Source organism: Rhinopithecus roxellana, chromosome 7, assembly GCF_007565055.1.
Source record: "Rhinopithecus roxellana isolate Shanxi Qingling chromosome 7, ASM756505v1, whole genome shotgun sequence".
NCBI classification, from domain to species: Eukaryota; Metazoa; Chordata; class Mammalia; order Primates; family Cercopithecidae; genus Rhinopithecus; species Rhinopithecus roxellana.
The window spans coordinates 58,627,474-58,646,186 of NC_044555.1; the positions used below are offsets into that span (position 1 = coordinate 58,627,474).

Sequence of the window (18,713 nt, forward strand, 5' to 3'; positions counted from 1 at the left end):
GACTTTGTTGGTTTTGGCAAAGATAAATTACATTTATTTCACAGGGATGGAGAAGGAGGGGGAAGGGAGAGGTGGCCAAAGCCCCGGTGGGCGGGACGGGTAGGAGGCAGATCTCATGCAGGCGACACCGAGGACACAGATGAGACCTCCGTTTTGGAGGCGCTGGAGAGTTCAGAGCCATCGTCAACCTTCTTCCCAAAAAGCTGCAAGATGCAGTTTCGAAACTGGAAGGACAGAAAGTGTTATTGAGCAGAGCAGGAAAGGGTGGAGCCCTGTGCTGAACATACGTGCCCGAGCCTTCCGTTCACCCGTTCTGAACGCCATGGGGGATGGAGGAAGGCTTGGGCTATTTCTCCCTCACACGCCGGGATGTCATCTGACTACACTGGGTTGAAGTGTGTCCCCCAAAAGATGTGTTCAGGTTAAGACGAGGTCACACTGGAGCCGGGTGGGCCCTAATCCAATGACTGATGTCCTCATAAGAAAAGGAATGCTTAGACACGGACACGCAGACAGAGGGAAGATGGCCACGTGAAGATGAAGGCAGAGACTGGGGCGACACACCTTGGAGTCAAGGAGCGCCAAGGACTGCCGGCAGCCCTGCAGCTGTTTCTCCCTCTCGGCCTCCATGGGAAACCTTTCCATTTGCCAACACCCTGATTTCAGACTCATGATTTCCAGAACCGTGAGAGAATCCACTTCTGTGGTTTGAAGCCACCGAGTTTGTGGTAGTTTGTGACGGCAGCCCCAGGACAGTCATCCACAGTGACAGCTAAGGGGCAGTGGTGACCTGTCCCCAGACTGTCTGGTGAGCGGCTCAGAGGAATGTTAATGAAAAGACATGTGGTTGTTATGTTTTTTCCAGTCCATGGATCTGGGGCAAGGTGAGGCTTAGGTAATGACAATCTAGCCCCTACCTTATCTCTCCAGGCAAGCGTCTTCCGGTACCAGGAGGGGGTCTGTCTTTGCTGCTTCACCCCAAAGAGATCTGGGCCATATGAATGTCTCAAATCATGTCCTGTGTCATCACTGAAGTAACCGCAATGCTTTGAGGACCCAGACCAAAGGCATTTTCTAACTCTTTCAGGCCTACTCCTGACTAGCTCTACCTCCCTCTATCATCAAAACTCTCAAAATTAAAAAATATAATGGTTGAAATTAATAACATAAGACATGGGATGAACAGCAGAATCAGCTCCGCTGAAGAGCTGGGAGATAGGGCTGAGGAGTCCATCCAGCAGCTGCTGCCTGAGCACCCACTGTGTGCCAGACTCTGTCCTCAGCATAATTTCCTGTCTTCTTGGAACTGCGTTCCAGAAAATTCTCTCAGAATGTGGCAGGACAGGATAATTATGTGGAAAGGGTGAAAGCAAAGTTGGGGGCCTGGTGAGGTCCAGAAGTGCCGACATCTGTCTAGGAGGGGGAGTTCTGGAAGGGAGAATGGAAATAATCCAGTAAAGACAGTACTTTGCAAGATAGTTTAGGATTCCAGAAACCTAGAAAAGATCCTCATGAAAGTCAGGAAACGGGGGTCAGGGATAGAACTACACTCTGGGCATCAGTGTGCTACAGCGAGTTCCCGGAAATCCACTGCAGGCCTGGTCCTACTTACTGTTTAAAAGTTACCAGAGAGAATGAACCCTTAATGAACTCTGCAGACTTGGCTTGTGTGAGTCAAAGCCGAGCCAAAGGGGCTGGAGCCGTTGAGTGGCTCTCAGATGGAGGAGCAAGGAAGAGCCGCGTGGAAGGGATGGACTGGGCCTGGTGAAATGGGAGGCCCCTGCGCACCTTTCTGGCCACCATCGAGTCACATCCCAGCTGCGCTTTAATGAAGCTTGTAACCTACAGGAGGTGGGGGGATTTAGGTGTGTGAGCAGCTTGCTGCTGAGGCCCAATATGTCAGCTAAGGAGGCTGCCTCTGGGCAGGACCACAGCACTTCCCCACTGAACTAACCCACGAACTCATGAAAGCTCTTGAACTCTTGGTCAGTGTAGCCAAGAAGGGCCGACTTTTGTTCTTATAGGAAGACAAATTCCAGAGGTTATGGTTTGAAAATGGAGAGATGAGGGTTGAGAAGGGTTGAGTCTGAACAGAAGAGGGGCACACGTAGGGTGGATATACCTAGGGCTCACCAACTCCTAGAGCGTCTGAACGCCAGGGGAGCCCCTGAAGCTCGGCAGCCATAGTTCTAGGGCCACCGGAAAGGAAGAGCACACGGCACACAGACAGTTTGGGAAATGCCACCCTCAGGCTGAGACTATAAAGGATTCCAGAGGGCGTACCTAAGCCTTCTGCTAAGGGCCAGCTGGAGCTCTGACTGGGGCTGGGTCACATGCTGAGCCTTTCCCGGTCATTTCCCTGGGGGATCCCCCAGATGCTCCACGGGCTTCTCATCAGAGACATGATTCCAGGTGGGGCCATCACTCTGTCCTTCTAGGCCACACAGTATTTTGAGTGGGATCTGCTGATGGCGTTGCTTACCTGCCGGTTCATAAAGACATAGATAATGGGGTTGTAGATAGTGGCACTTTTGGCAAAGTAGGCTGGCAGGGCAGCCATCAGAGGGTGGAAGGCGTAGCCAGGGTTGGCAGCAGCAAAGCATGCGAAGAAGGCGTAAGGTCCCCAGCAGAAGCAGAATGCCAGGAACATCACCACCACCATGCGCGTCACTTCCTTCTCTGCCTTCTGGGTGGATTCAGACTCTTTCTGCTGCTTTGCCACCTGAGGGAGACAGGGACAGTGAGTCGGGGGTTGGGGAGCAGCAAGAGGCAGGTGCCCCAGGCATAGGGAGTTGTGTGGAGGAGGAGAGGAGCCCAGCAGCCAGCTTCCAGCCCTGCATAGCCGGTCCCAGGCAGACATGGCGGCCTCAGGCTGGCCCTGGGGGAGTTCTAGAATTGGAGGTGGCACGTAGCTAGGCCTGGCCTAAGACGACCTCAGAGCTGGATCTAACAAGCTCCTTTGCTTCACCTGATCCCTTAACAGACTGTCCTGTCCTGCGCTCAGGCCTGAGCATGGAGGCCGGACCTGATCACTGGGTGTGGAGAATGAAGGAGCTAACAAGTTGGAGATGACGGGGGAGGCGAAAGCCGTGGCTGGCGGGGTGCCCAGTGGGAGTTTCAGAGCAATGCATACACTTCCCTCAGGCTTCCTAGGCCAGGTTGGTCCCTCTGTGGGCTAAATCCTGCCCTGGACTCATTGTGAGGCGGCTGAGGGCAGCTGGAAGGAGACGAATGACCTCCAGGCAGAAGCACTGTGGGGGAGGCCACAAAGGCCAGCAACCGGCTGCCAGGGATGGGGGACTGATGGCAGGCAGATGAGTGGGGATGAGAGAGGGACTGTGAGGGCTGGAATGCGGGGACGGCCAAGATAGCAGGGCTGGGGTCACATTCTGGAGCTGGGGCTCCACCATCCCAGACTAATACAGCCCAAGCTATGGTTGGGTACGTGTGGGAGCCTTCAGCCCAAGGTGGTGGGGTAAGGGGGCCTTTCACAGGCTCACAGACTCCTCTAGGGAGAGCTCAGCAGGCATGCCCATCCAATTGTGGGCACAGGTAGCTTCATATAGGAAAGCCCACCACCCTGAAAGGGCTCCCACTGCTAACAGAAAGAACCAGCCTTGCTCTCCTCGCTTGCCTGATGTCCCGCGGGGGCTCCCAGTGGTAACCTAGTCTAGGGGTAGGGGGTGATGGCTGTGGACAGGATCAGCCTCCCAAGGCAGAGGGCCAGACATGGAGGGTGGAGAGTGGGTCGGGGGTCAAATGGCACACTCGGGTCCACTTCTTGGTCGGCCCCACAACCTATGAAAGGGACAAGGGTACTCCGGCGGCAGCCTCATAAAAACATGCCTTGATTTGCAGGTGTCATTTGCTGATGTGGCTGCTCCACTCTACTCTGTGGGAAAGGCAGCCTTTCCACCCCGGGGAGAACTGTCCAGGGTCGGGGAAAGGCACACCTCTGTTCCCTTAGTGGACTCCTCCAGGGAGGGAGTGGCAGTGCTTTCCTGTCTCACAGAGCTGAGGAACAATGGGGCTGGGGCTGAACCTGGAGGCAGTAGGCAGTGGTAAAGCCCCAAAGGAATCGCCTGATTCTCATCGCTGGATCTTAATATTTTCTTATGGGGTAGAATCCTCTTCTCTAATGATTTTTGAAAAAATAGTTTAGGAGTCTCAGTGGACTGATTTGGGGGCAGAACAACTTAGGGGCAAGAGGGGGGTGAGGCCAGGAGGAATCGGGGGGCTTACCGCTCGGATGGCCAGCCACACTTGGAGGTAGCAGAGAACGATGATGCTGAGTGGGGTGATGCAGCAGGTGACCATGAGGACAATCATGTAAGACTGCACCCCGGGGTACGAGCTGCCACTGAACACATCTGGGCCGCATGAAGTCTTCAGGCCGTGGGGCCAGTACCTGGAGAGAAGGGCCAGCAGCCAGTCCTGATGCAGGGGGCAGTGACCCAGGACCCCCAGCTCAGGCATGGTGCTGACTCGGGTGGGGTTTGTTTCTTTAAATTGAGGTGAAATTCACTTTGCATGAAATTTCCCAGTTTGAAGTGATCAATTCTGTGACAGTCACCACCTGTGCTTCCAGAACATTTTCATCAACCCAAAACGAAACCGTTGTGTAGGATTTTGGTAAATCTTTATCCATTTTTAGATTTCATGCCTTTCCTGTTTTTAAAATTCTGGTAAAATATACATAACATAAAATGTACCATTAGAGGCCAGGCACAATGGCTCACGCCTATAATCCCAGCATATTGGGAGGCAGATGTAGGAGGATTGCTTGAGCCCAGGAGTTCAAGACTAGCCTGGAACACGCAGTGAGATCTTGTCTCTACAAAAAATAAAAAAATTAGCCGGGTAAAGTGGTGCACCTGTAGTCCCAGCTCATCAGGAGGCTGAGGTGGGAGGATCACTTGAGCCCAGGACGTCGAGAATGCAGTGAGCCATAATTACACCACTGCACTGTGCCAGCCTGGGTGACAGAGTGAGACCCTGTCTAAAAAAAGAAAAAAAAAAAGTACCTTTATGACCTTTGGTACTTTCACTATGCACGATGCTGTGCAAACATCTCCACTATCTGCTTCCAGAACATTTTCATCTACCCTATCACTCGCCCTTTTTACAAACGGAGTGTGAGGTTCCATCTTGCCCTGACCTTCTGAGAACACCCGTGAAGAGCTGAGTCTTTTATCTGAGGTCAGCTAGGCCATGACTGAAATAAAAGGCCCTGCTCACTGGGTGGCCTGAAGGATTAAATGAGATAACCCGCGGGAGAGCCTCCACCAGGGTCAGCTCACCACACATGTTTGATAACAGGCAACTGTGTGGGGCATGGCGGCATGAGGAGGGTGGGAGACAGAGACAGGCTTTCACAAGGTTTGTTTCCCAGAATGATGGAACGTTCCCAAAGAAAGAATGTTCGCTCTCCAAACACCACGAGAACTTATTCACGAGCTTGTTGATAAAACAGTGAAATGCTGTCCCATCCAGTCCCTCCCAATCAAACCTTTGAGCCACTTGCTTGGCCTGGCCAGGACATGTCCTCTGCACGCCCAGGTGGATCTATGACCCAAGCAGCCTCTGAAAGGTGGGGGGCATGGGGGGCAGCATGTGCAAGAAAGAGACCTGGAATGCAAACACACTGTCTGTTCACTGACAGCTGTGTCGATGGCCTGAGCTCCGTGTGCTCCTGTGACCCGATCGTGCTTGGGACAAATATGTTTCCAGAGGTTCGGGGACCACAGATCCATTTCTATGTTGCAGCCACATTCATACGTTGATAGACGTTGCACGCTCAGAGATGCCCAGAGAAAGGAAGTGATTTGCCTTAAGGTCACAGAGTCTGACCCTGCCCACTCCATCTTGTGCCCTTGCACCCTTACCTGCTCCAACCAAAGATGGGCGGGGCCGTCCACACAGCAGCCCATACCCAGGAGAAGACAATGCCCACAATGGCGAGCTTGGCGTCAAATCTCACGTTGCCAAAGGGCTTGCAGACCACCATCCATCTCTCCCAGGAAATGATGGCCAGGGACCAGAGACCTGTGATTCCTACAGGGAGACCAGACAGATGAGGGCTTTGTGCCGAAGCAAAGGTGGAACAGCCTTCAATGTCACTGCTCCCTTCCCCGACCAGCCGAAAGCTTTCAAAATCAGGAGGTGTCCTCCCACCCAGCTGTAAAACCTAAGTCTCCAAAGAGTGTTTTCAGGTCCAGGGTGAACAGGCCTCTGGGTCAGCTTGTTTCCCTAACTCCTGCTTTCCACTTCCTTCCCCATCTCATTCAGCCTCTCCTCCCGCCTTGCTTCCCCACTGACCCCAGTGCCTTACTCTCCACTCCTCTGTTCTCCTCCTCTCCTCCCCCCTTTCTTTCTTTCCTCTTAAACCTCTGTTGCTCTCCCTCTGGAGCAGGAGCTTAGAGCTCCCAGTTTGGCCAGTGGGTTTCTTGCCAACCCAGTCTTAGAATCTCGAATCTGGGAACAGAACTCAGGGAGCTCTGTCCTCAACCTCCACACATCCAGCACCAAAAGGGAAGCCAGAGCCACAGACGCAGTGGCCGGTGCCTGTTCACCCACAGGAGCCCTGTTACCACTTCTTGCCCTCTTGGCCACCAGCCCTTCCTCTAATGACAGAACTCTTGATGGCCACGTCCAGAGCAGCATAGCCACACTGAGGTGCTGTTGTCCCAGCCAAGAGCAAGGAATCAGGCCCTGTGTAGAACCCGGCGTTCCTCCTTCCGGTACACACCCATGTTCCTTTAGGCGTTTGTAAAGGCCTTAGATTCTCCCCGGCTCCCTCTCTGCAGTAGATGGAGACAGCTTCCCACTGTCCTGCTTAGACCCCAAACGTCTGCACACAGAATTCAGGGCTCCACAGACTGAGGTGGAAAAAACGACATCTTTCTTTCCATCTACCTCGAACAGACACTGGGCATTTCCTTCCATTATGAACGTGACAGTATTAGCAGTACCCGTGACTCGGTCAGCGAGAGAGGTCACAGATGTTTTTCTGTCAATTCATAGAGGTGGCAGACAGTTCGAACATCACTTATGTTCATCACTACTCTGAAATAACAGTGGTTGTCAGGCGGGATCCTGTTATTTAATACTTTAGTACTGAGTGGTGTCACTAATACGTTTAATACATGCTTTTATTTTTATTTACTTTTTGAGACAGAATCTCACTCTGTTGCCCAGGCTGAGTGCAGTGCTGCCATCACAGCTCACTGAAGTCTTGACCTCCAGAGCTCAAGTGATCCTCCCACCTCAGCCTCCTGAGTAGTCCTGGGACTACTGGTGTGCCACCACGCCCAGCTGTTTTTATCTGTTGTAGAGAAGAGGTCTCACTATGTTGCCCAGGCTGGTCTCAAACTCCTGGAGGCAAGCAGTCCTCCTACCTCAGTCTCCCAAAGTGCTGGGATTACAGGCATGAGCCTGGCCAATAAATGCTTTTAACGAAAGACTGTGCTACTGATGAATGTTTAATACTTGGATAACTGGTTTTCAATATAATTTGCTGCCTTTGTAATCCTAGGGGTCTCATTTTATGTGTTTGCAAAAATTCCTCTGAGATGGGGTCCATAGGCTTCCCAGATGGCCAAGGTCATCCGTGGACCAAAACTGGTGGGGAAGTGCTGGCTGCTTGGCACCTGACTCACCCAGGAACAGACCATGAGCAGAGGCAAGGGTGAGCAGGAGACCCTGGCAGAAACAGAGACAGACGTGGGCGGCGATGCAGGGGGGCACTCAGGAAGGGTCGTGTGACCACCGAGGCCATGCCTGCTGCAGAGAGCACTGGACCTGAGGATGGACCTTCTCTGCCTGACCTTCCCTTGGCTCCCCTTCTAGACTGTCAGGGTAGTGCCGGGACTTGGACAAGCGCCCTCTCTGGTCTGGGCCATCGTGGGTACAATTCAAGGCAGTTAACCGGGTGGGGAGGCTGCTAAGAGAGAGGAGGGGAGGCAAGAGCAGGAGCTGCTCCTGTTGGATGTGGGGTCTCCTCCTCCTGAAATAAAGTTCCAGCTGCTGGGTGTGACCTCTGAGGCCTCCAAGACCTGGGCCTGGCCACCTTGTGTCTGGCAGCCACGGCTGCTTGGTGGTACTCTGCCCACTAGAACCACCAACTGCTCCCACTCGCTCCTCCACCACCTGCCCCAGGCCCCTTCTTGTCTGAGAGGACTGATGACAGTACTGTGTGGTCGCCGTCTGGGTGTAGGGCCCTCTCCTTAGCACAGAGCCTGGCACACTGGTACCTCTCGGCCACTGTCTGCTGACCTGAGCGGAATCGTGGCCCACAGATATATTAGTGATGGGGATGGGGAGAAGATCTGAGAATTGTGTCTCCTCCAGGAAAAGCAGATGCCGGTGAGCTGAAATGGCAGGCATTCCTAATTGCAGGGGAGTTCTGTCCAGGGTGCCCAGAGTCCCCACTCCCCTACTGTTCTGGAGTTGTCTAGCTCTGTATCTGTCTCCCCCCACACCAACCCCATAGCTCCGAACTGGCTGTTCTCGGGCAGAGCCTGACTCAAGAGTAGGAACTCAGTGTATGTTGGACTGAAGGGAGCTGAATTTAATGTGACTGTCCAGATAGAAACCTCCAGAACCCTTCATTATATGGATGTGAGGCACAGATGTGGAGGGAGACAGACCCACAGGAGAAGCTGGGCCCAGCTCATCATGAGGTGGTTGGAGGGGCTTGCAGAGTGAATGAATGGTTTCTGCTGAGCTTGGGCCCCAACTGGCTTACCACACAGGGAGACGGTGTAGCCTTCCAGGACACACATAGGATGGCCCAGCACGAAGTAGCCATAGACCTGGTTCACAACACTGATAGTGCTGGCGATGACGGTCTCTGCTAGGTCAGCAACCGCCAGGTTCACCAGGATCCAGTTCAGCGGGTGGCGCAACTTCTTGAACTTCATGGTGGCAGCCAGCACAAGCCCATTTGTGAAGACGGATGCGATGACCACAAAGATCATCCAGACACTGGTGAGGTGGTACACCCATCTGGGAGCGATGTGGTAGTTGGGGCCTTCAAAGGGGCCTGGGGGCAGGAGGCAGAGGAGAGAGAGGAGCTGGGGGGCAGCCCCGCCTGTCTATACCAATGCCGATCTCACCTCTTCCTGCCCCATCAAGGCCTCCCCTCCCCCTCCCGCCCTCCTGCTTTTGCAATTGGCTCTTTCCCTCCAGCTTTGCCCATCCTTAGACCGACAGCCTCCCCTCCATCCTGTCGCTCAAGCCAGAGACCATCGCCTGCTGGTCACCGGCACTGGCACCTTGAACTTAACGGAACTCCTCATCATCTCCCCCATCTGATCCCTTGCTCCCAGTGTGCAGTCACCCCGCTTCCCTGCTCCCCTCTTCCCTTCGCCTCAGCTCCACCTCCTACCTCCCAGAGTCCTCCGCCCTTCCATAGACAGACGCTTTCCTCGTGTAAAGCCCAGCTCAGATGCATTTGCCTTCTAGAAGCCTTTCCAGATTCCCCAACTAGTAGTAACTCACCCCCTTGAGGGGAAGACCACTACCCACCTCTGTCACCTTCTGTCACATATAGGAGTTACTGTTCATGATGATCTGAATGTGCGTGTCCCCCATAAATTCCTGTGTTGAAATCCCAACCCCTAAGGTGACGGTATTAGGAGGTGGGGCCTTTGGCAGGTCATTCAGTTCATGTGTGCAGAGCAAGTGGGGCCCTCATGAATGGGATTAGTGCCCTTATGAAAGGGGCCCTAGAAGCTGGGCATGGTGGCTCAGGCCTGTAACCCCAGCCACTCAGCAGGCCAACGTGGAAGGATCACTTGAGCCTTTGGGAACAGTCCAAATTAGCTGGGAATGGTGGCTCATGCCTATAATCCCAGCACTTTGGGAGGCTGAGGCAGGAGTGTCTCTTGAGCCCAGGAGTTCAAATCCAACCGGGGCAACATGGCAACACCTCATGTAAAAAAATATTTTTTTTAATGAAAACTTTTTAATTTTTTTGAAAGAGTCCCTAGAGCGCTTTCTAGCTGTCTTTCTACCCTGTAAGGATACAACAAGCTGTTGGCAATCTGTGGCCAGGAAGAGGTTCCTCACCAGAGCCCACCACGCTGGCACCCTGACTTCCAGCCTCCAGAGCTGTGAGAAATAAATTTGTCATTTAAAAGCCACCCAATCTATGGTAATTTCTCTTTTATTCTTTTCTTTTCTTTTTTTGTTTTGTTTTTTGTTTTATGAGACAGAGTCTTGCTCTGTCGCCCAGGCTCGAGTGCAGTGGTGTGATCTTGGTTCACTGCAACCTCTGTCTCCCGGGTTCAAGTGATTCTCCTGCCTCAGGCCCTCAGGTATCTGGGACTACCAGGTGCACATTACCGCAATGGCTAATTTTTTTATTTCTGTAGAGATGGGGTCTGGCTATATTGCCTAGGCTGGTCTCGAACTCCTGACTTCAAGTGACCCGCCCACCTCAGCCTCCCAAGTAGCTGGGACTACAAATGCATTACTTCTCCTTTTTATTTGTAGGAGTTTGCTAGGGCTCTACACCTTTTTTGTTGGAAGGACCTTTGTCGTAACATTGTTTTTGGTAGATTACTTGAAGGGATTGCAAGCCACAGACTTGCTGCTATATAAGGCCTCATGGAGAGTCCCAAGATTTATCAAGAGATTCTTTAGTTGTGTGTTAGAAAAGTCCAACTCAAGCTAGCTTAAGAAAAATGGGGATTTCCTGGCTCCGGCCAGGAGAGACAGATAAATCTCACCCCTAGCACAGCTGGATCCCACAAGGCCTCTGCTGTCCTCTGTGCATGGGCCCCATTTGTTCGTAACACAAGGAGCTTCCAGAAACCCACTGACAATGTCTGCAATCCTGATACCTGGCACTGGCTCCCCAGGAACCCCCAGTATGAGCAGCAGGGACAGACCATTGACAATTGAAGGCCTTCGTGGTGTCAGTCTCCGTGCAGAAGGAAGCAGAGGGGAACAATGGGGTTGCTGATGGACCTAAGAACAGAGAACCCCCAAACTGTCGGCAGCTCTTCCCTGAGAAGTACCTGGGGTGAACTGGGGAAGAGCAGCTGAGACTGGGAGGGTTTGGGACACTCTGGCCTGTAGGCAAGTGCAAGGGGCTGCAGCAATCTAGGTGCTGTGACCTCTCAAAACAAGGCAGCCAGTTCTCTTCCCTGGCAACCCTTGCGGTCCAAATTGGGCAGTGCAGGGACAAGGGGGCAAAGGAGAGAACAGGTCCCAGCAGCAGTTGGGGAGGGGACAGGAGCTGCCACCAGTGCAACTAGAGCTGGTGTAATGGCCTGCCTCGCCCTCGTGAAAGTTCTGGAACTGATTTTGTGAAGCAACGAGCAAGAGAATCAAAGTCAACTCCCAGGCAAAGTGATTCGAGGAAATACAGGGAGAGAGGGAAGGCGGCAGCGGGGGGAGAGGGGAACACAGAGGTGCAGAGAAGCCAGACTTCTTCAAGTACACCTTCTTTTCTAGACTTTAATTTGAAACTTTTAACTGTTTTATTACATAATTATAAAACAAAATTTAAGTGGCTGGGGTCGGTGGCTCACATCTGCAATCCCAGCACTTTGGGAAGCTGAGGTGGGCGGATGACTTGAGGTCAGCAGTATGAGACCAGCCTGGCCAACATGGTGAAACCCTGTCTCTACTGAAAATAAAAAAATTAGCTGGACGTGGTGGTAGGCACCTGTAGTCCCAGTTCCTCGGGAGCCTGAGGCAGGAGAATCGCTTGAACCCAGGAGGTGGAGGTTGCAGTGAGCTGACATCACGCCACTGCACTCCAGCCTGGGCGACAGAGTGAGAGTGTCTTGAAAAAATAAAATAAAAGAAAAGAAAATAAAAATTTAAATTGAAAGACCAATCTCTGAAAATCAGCAACAAAAGAAATGAAGCTAAATGCATATCCACTGAGTGGCATATCACTTAGGGAACGACTGTTCTAAGGGACTTGAAACACACTGGTTTACTACATGACCTAGTGGCATATACCCTCAGGGGAAGAAGACCTGTGAAGATGTGAAAGTTTTGGTCACCAATAGGTGAAGACAGGGTAAGGTGTCCGAATGCCATCATTTCCCATCCGCACTGCAGTGGTTTAATTGGTCTGGGCGTTGAGTTTCACTAGCCGCCAACACCCCTGAAAAGAGACAATCTCCTTGCCAAGACACACCAACAAATCCAACCTGCCTCTGGTCAGACCCTCAGATCAACTACCAGTTTACAGAAAAATCATAATGAACGACGTCAGAGGAGCCTGTCAGGCTACCTCATGAACGACTTGCTTTCTTCCAGAAATAAATTGCAGGGAGATAGAGAGGGAACCTCTAGATTCAAAGATAGTCAAAGGCCTATCAATCAGTCTGAATGTGTGGACCTCATTTGAGCCCTGGTTCAAGCAAACTGAAAACACGTATGACATTTTTTGAACACTATTAGGTATTTGAAGCTATTCAGGAAATACTGTTACACTCGTCAGTGTGATGATGACTTGTGGTTATGTATTGAGAAGATCCCTTTTCTCCTAGAGGAACATAGTAAAGATTTACAGAGGGAAGGGTGTGAGGTCTTGGATTTGCTTCCAAGAATCAGGAAGAAAGGGTGGTGGAGGGGTTACAGATGAAATGAGATGAAACTGTGGAAGTTGAGTAATGGGTACCGGGGTTCATTACACTCTATTACACTCTTCCTTCTACTTTAGTAGATGCTTGAAGTTTTGTGGGAAAAAAAAAAAAAAAAAACCCACCCGGACATTTGAAAAGAGTGCATTGAAGCATCATGCATTGATGAAGTCTGGGGACATCTAGGAAGAGACTGTTGCATTGCCACCAAGGAAATTCTGGGCACAGTCACGTTGAGGTCAACTGCAAGATCCTCAGCCGATTTGGTCTGGGCACTCTGTCACTAATTGGCACTCGGTCCTGGCCACCCCACAGTGGGATATTTATTGGCAACCAAGGAGCTGGCGTGGTTTTCTGGAAACCACAGCCCCATAGCCTGCATGATGTTCTTTTTTTGAGACGGAGTCTCGCTCTGTCACCAGGTTGGAGTGCAGTGGCACGATCTTGGCTCACCACAACCTCCGCCTCCCGGGTTCAACGATTCTCCTGCCTCAGCCTCCCGAGTAGCTGAGACTACAGGTGTGTGCCATGAAGCCCAGCTAATTTTTGTAATTTTAGTAGAGACGGGGTTTCACTATGTTGGCCAGGATGGTCTCTATCTCTTGACCTCGTGAGCCGCCCGCCTGCGCCTCTCAAAGTGCTGGGATTACAGGCGTGAGCCACCGCGCCCTGCCTTCACGATGTTCTTGAAGGCACCAAAGGAATTTGGTTTAGAGGAGGAGCCAGGGGAGAGGGCCAGGAGTAGGGAGGTCACTGGCGTCCTCAGCTTCTTTGAGGGCCTGCGCGCAGCTTCTGGATTGGGCAACTGCCAATGGGAGAACTCGGGCTGCCCTGATGAGAGCTTTCAGCTTTCTATTGGGCCTGAGCCCTCTCTGCCAGGACTGCTCCAAACGGAAAGGTGGCCCTGGGTGCCAATCTAGCCTCTTCCCCCAGAGGTGTGCAGCCAGAAGCTGTGTGGCCCCATCATAGAGTTCAACAAAATGACTGCTACAATCTCTGCCGACCCTGAAGTTCTAGAAGTTTCTTGCCCTCTGCTGCTGTCTTCCCCACCCTCCCGCCTCCCTTGGTGTGTCAGTATGTTGCCTTCTTTTGGCTTCAAATGTAAAGACAGACCCGACTCTTCCCCAGGAAGCTGAGGGATTCCGTGGAATGAGAGGTTACTTGCTAGCAGTGAACACACTCATCTACGGGCCAGAAAGAAACAGCACATAAATTCTTCCCCAGCCATGGATTCTCAAAGAGGCTGGGAAGCCTGTGTGGCTTGCGAATGCATATTCGATATTATGGTGTCCTTCTAGATTCGGAGAGGACCCCTGGATTCATGTCGTCTGAAAAGCTATGGGAGAAAGCCTCTGCTGGTGGGGATGTGCAGAAGAGAGATTCCCTTGGGCGGGGCAGGTGGGTGGCCGGTGGCCCCCAGTGCAGCCACCCAGCCTCCACGGGCCTGCTGGCTCACCTCTGGTGGAGTTGCTGTTGGTGTAGGTGAAGATGCTGGACTGGGTGCTGTCCTCATAGCTGTCCTGCGGATGGCGGCCTGCGAGCCTTTGGAGGCTCCACTGCTGGGCCATGGCTATGGAAAGCCCTGTCCCCGACGGCAGCCAGCCCTGGCGCATCACCTGAGGGTCACGGCGCTTTATACTGGCCTGTGGGATCAGCCCGGGCCTCTTCACCTTAAAAGCTCCCAAATCCTACACTACCTGATCTCTTAATTGGGCCTGGGACTTAGACCTCCTCCTCCCACCTCTTGCTCCCCTGCTCCTGAGGTGAGCCCCCGAGGATGGCTCAGAGGGATTTGCTGGGAACCTGTAATCCTAGCTACTGGGAGGCTGAGGCAGGAGAATCGATTGAACCGGGAAGGTGGAGGTTGCAGTGAGCCAAGATAGCGCCACTGCACTCCAGCCTGGGCGACAGGGCAAGACTCCATCTGAAAAAAAAAAAAAAAGAAAAAAAAAAGTGGCTGGGCACAGTGGCACACACCTGTAATCCCAACACTTTGGGAGGCAGGCAAGGTGGGTGGATCACCTGAGGTCAGGAGTTTGCGACCAGCCTGACTAACATGGTGAAACCACATTTCTACTAAAGACAAAAAAATTAGCTGGGCATAGTGGCGCATACTTGTACTCTGAGCTACTTGGGAGGCTGAGACCGGAGAATCCCTTGTATCTGGGAGGTCGAGCTTGCGTTGAGCCAAGATCGAGCCATTGCACTGCAGCCTGGGCAACAAGAGCAAAACTCCGTCTCAAGAAAAAAATTTAACACGCCACCTAACTGCGATAAAAAAAAAAAAAAAAAAACCCTAAACCTGTTTAGATTCCCGCTTGCAGAGTATGTGACATCGCCTTCTGCCACATTCTCACCAGCCCTAGACATTGTTAGGCTTTTTAATTTTTGGTGTTCTGGTGGATGAGAAAATAGTATTTAATTGTTGCTTTTCATTTACTATTCCCCGATCACCTTGCAATTACACGTTTTTTCATAGGTTTTACTGCCTTCGTTTTTCATCTTGTCTGAGATGTCCGTGGCCACCCTTTAATGTCTTTATATGGGGTTATTTGCTCTTAGTTTACTGGTTTGCAGTTCTTTATATATTGTGATGATTAGCCCTTTATCTATTAGATCTATTTCAAGCCTTGCTTTTCTTATTTCTTTGCTTTTATTTATTTATGATTTATTTATTTTTAACTTTTTGAGACGGAGTCTCGCTCTGTCGCCCAGGCTGGAGTGCAGTGGTGTGATCTCGGCTCACTGCAAGCTCCGCCTCCTGGGTTCATGCCATTCTCCTGCCTCAGCCTCCTGAGTAGCTGGGACTACAGGTGCCCGCCACCACGCCCAGTTAATTTTTTGTATTTTTTTAGTAGAGACGGGATTTCACCGTGTTAGCCAGGATGGTCTTGATCTCCTGACCTCGTGATCCGCCCCCGTCAGCCTCCCCAAGTTCTGGGATTATAGGCGTGAGCCACCGCGTCCAGCCTATTTATTTATTTTTTGAGATGGGGTCTCAGTCTGCCACCCCGGCTGGAGGGCAGTGGTGCGATCACGGTAGCCTCAACATCCCCAGGATCAAGTGACCCTGCCGTCTCAGCCTCCTGGGTAGCTGGGACTACAGGTGTGCACCACCACTCCAGGATAATTTTTGTGTTAATTATTTTTTAATAGAGACAGGTTTCGCCATGTTGCCCAGGCTGGTCTCGACCTCCTGGGCTCAAGAGATCCACCCACCTTGGCTTCCAAAGTGCTGGGATTATAGGCATGAGCCAGCACAACCCAGCCCTTGTTTTGTTTTGTTTTGTTTCCCCTTTCTTTCATGTTGTTTTTATTTATTTATTTATTTTTTATTAATCAAGTCCCATTTTTTTCTCCCCTTGGTTATTTGGAGGTTATGTACATATGTAGCTTCTTTCTAGTGATTACTTTTTTTTTTTTGAGACAATCTCACTCTGTCAGCCAGGTTGGAGGGCAGTGGTACAATCTCGGCTCACTGCAACCCCCGTCTCCCGGGCTTAAGCAATTCTCCTGCCTCAGCCTTCCCAGTAGCTGGGATTACAGGTGTGTGCCACCAAGCCCAGCTAATTTTTATATTTTTAGTAGGGACAGTGTTTCACAATGTTGACCATACTGGTCTCAAATTCCTGACCTCAAGTGATCCATCTGCCTTGGCCGCCCAAAGTGCTGGGATTACAGGCATGAGCCACCACGCCCCGCTACCTTTTTTTTTTTTTGAGACAAGTTCTCACTCACTCTGTTGCCCAGGTTGAAGGGCAGTAACACAGTCACAGGTCACTCCAGCCTCTACTTGCTGGGCACAAGTGATCCTCCTGCCTCAGCATCCTGAGTAACTGGGACCACAGGTGCACACCACTGCCCTGGCAAGACTTGGTTTTTAACAGTTAATGAATTCTTAGATTTGTCAATGGTGTACTGAACTCTTTCATGTCTAAACATGTCTTTAGTCTAACCCCACAGTTGACAGTTGGGGTGTAGAATTTTAGGCTGGGAAATCATTTTTCCCTCAGAATTTCAAAGGCAGCACTTCATTGTCTTTTTTTTTTTTTAAGATGGAGTCTTGCTCTGTCGCCCAGGCGAGAGTGCAGGGGCGTGATCTTGGCTCACTACAACCTCTGCCTCTTGGGTTCAAGTGATTCTCTTGCCTCAGTAGGTGGGATTACAGGCGCTCACCACCATGCCCGGCTAATTTTTGTATTTTTAGCAGAGACAGAGTTTCTTCATGTTGGTCAGGCTGGTCTCAACTCTTGACTTCAAGTGATCTGCCTGCCTGGGCTTCCCAGAGTGCTGGGATTACAGGCGTGAGACACCGTGCCCAGCCAGTACTTCATTGTCTTCTAGTTCCCCATGCTGTTGCTGAAGTCTGAAGCCATTCTGACTTCTGATTCTTTGAATGTGACCTATTTTTTTCTCTCTGGCAGTTATTCTCTCAGCGTATCGAAGGTATCAGTCAACTATCTTCTGGATTGCATTGATGCTATTGAGAAGGCAGCCTGCAGTCTAAAAGTCATGGTTTTAAAGGTAATCAGCTTTTTTCCTCTGGCTGCTTTTAACATCTTGTGTCGGCCGGGTGCAGTGGCTCATGCTTGTAATCCCAGCACTTTGGGAGGCCGAGGCGGGTGGATCATTTGAGGTCAGGAGTTCCAGACCAGCCTGGCCAACATGGTGAAACACTCTCTGTACTAAAAATACAAAAATTAGCTGGACATATTGGCGGGGCGCCTGTAATCCCAGCTACTTGGGAGGCTGAGGCAGGAGAATCGCTTAAAACCCGGGAGGCAGAGGTTTGCAGTGAGCCGAGATCACACCACTGCACTCCGGCCTGGGCAACAAGAGCGAAACTCTGTTTCAAAAAAAAAAAAAAAAAAAAAAAAAAAAAAAATCTTGTGCCTAGGTGTGGACCTATTTCTGTCTTCCCTGCTTAGGATTTATTGGGCTTCTTGAATTTGTGAATTTGTGTCTTTCTTCAGTTCTGGAAAGTTCTTAGGGAGTTATCTCTTAAAATATTGCTGCTGCGGGCCGGTCATGGTGGCTCATGCCTGTAATCCCAGCACTTTGGGAGGCCGAAGTGGGTGGATCACCTGAGCTTGAGAGTTCGAGAACAGTCCTTGCCAACATGGTGAAACCCCATCTCTACTAAAAATACAAACGAATTAGCTAGGCGTGGTGGCACGCACCTGTAGTTCCAGCTATTCGGGAGGCTGAGGCACGAGAATTGCTTGAACCAAGGCAGCAGAGGTTGGCAGTGAGCCGAGATCGTGCCATGGCACTCCAGCCTAGGCGACAGAGTGTGACTCCTTTTCAATAAAAAAATTTTAAAACTTATATATATATTGCTGCTGCTTTATTCTCTCTGTCTTCTCTCTCTGGTGTGACAATTGCATTTTTGTTAGAACCTACTCACGCTATCTTCTATGTCTTCTATTTTCAAGTTTTCTATTTCTTTGTGCCTCTGTGCTGCATTCTGCATACCCCTTCCTTCCTTCCTTCCTCCCTCCCTCCCTCCCTACCTCCCTCCCTCCCTCCCTCCCTCCCTCCCTTCCTTCCTTCCTTCCTTCCTTCCTTTCTGAGATGGAGTTTTGCTCTTGTTGCCCAGGTTGGAATGCACTGGTGCAATCTCAGCTCACTGCAACCTCTGCCTTCTGGGTTCAAGCGATTCTCCTGCCTCAGCCTCCAGAGTAGCTGGCATTACAGGCATGTGCCACCACACCTACCTAAGTTTGTATTTTTGGTAGAGATGGGGTTTCTCCATGTCGGTCAGGCTGGTCTTGAACTCCCGACCTCAGGTGATCCGCCTGCCTCGGCCTCCCAAAGTGCTGGAATTATAGGTGTGAGCCACCATGCCAGGCTTTTATTTTTTTCGAACGGATGGGGTTTCACCCTGTTGGCCAGACTGGTCTTGAACTCCTGACCTCAAGTGATCTGCCCGCCTCGGCCTCCCAAAGTGCTGGGATTACAGGCATGAGCCACCACACCTGGCCTATATTGAACATTTAAATAGTTTTAAAACTGTGAAATCTGGCATATGTATATAAAGGTGCAGAAAACAATGATGTATGTTTTAAGAAATAACGATAAGATGAACACACATTTAACCACTAC

At 51.2% G+C, this 18,713-nt stretch overlaps 1 protein-coding gene across 1 annotated transcript; it reads right to left on the reverse strand.

Annotated features, from left to right (window-relative positions):
• Positions 1 to 7: 7 nt before the first annotated feature.
• Positions 8 to 14,252, reverse strand: LOC115898574 (medium-wave-sensitive opsin 1). Its single transcript, XM_030933453.1, has 6 exons — positions 14,065 to 14,252; positions 8,747 to 9,043; positions 5,886 to 6,054; positions 4,243 to 4,408; positions 2,483 to 2,722; positions 8 to 224 (listed from the first exon to the last, which is right to left on the reverse strand). Exons 1-6 carry the CDS (start codon positions 14,219 to 14,221, stop codon positions 114 to 116), a joined length of 1,140 nt encoding a protein of 379 aa, XP_030789313.1. The 5' UTR covers positions 14,222 to 14,252; the 3' UTR covers positions 8 to 113.
• Between the last annotated feature and the right edge of the window lie 4,461 nt (positions 14,253 to 18,713).

Bases quoted from the DNA above. Each gene is read 5' to 3' on its own strand.
- LOC115898574 (XM_030933453.1), bottom strand. From the start codon at position 14,221: ATGCGCCAGGGCTGGCTGCCGTCGGGGACAGGGCTTTCCATAGCCATG. The intron at 9,044-14,064 runs GTGAGCCAGCAG...TCCTGCCCCCAG, and splicing joins CAACAGCAACTCCACCAGAG to GCCCCTTTGAAGGCCCCAAC. The intron at 2,723-4,242 runs GTAAGCCCCCCG...TGTCTCCCTCAG, and splicing joins TGTGGCTGGCCATCCGAGCG to GTGGCAAAGCAGCAGAAAGA.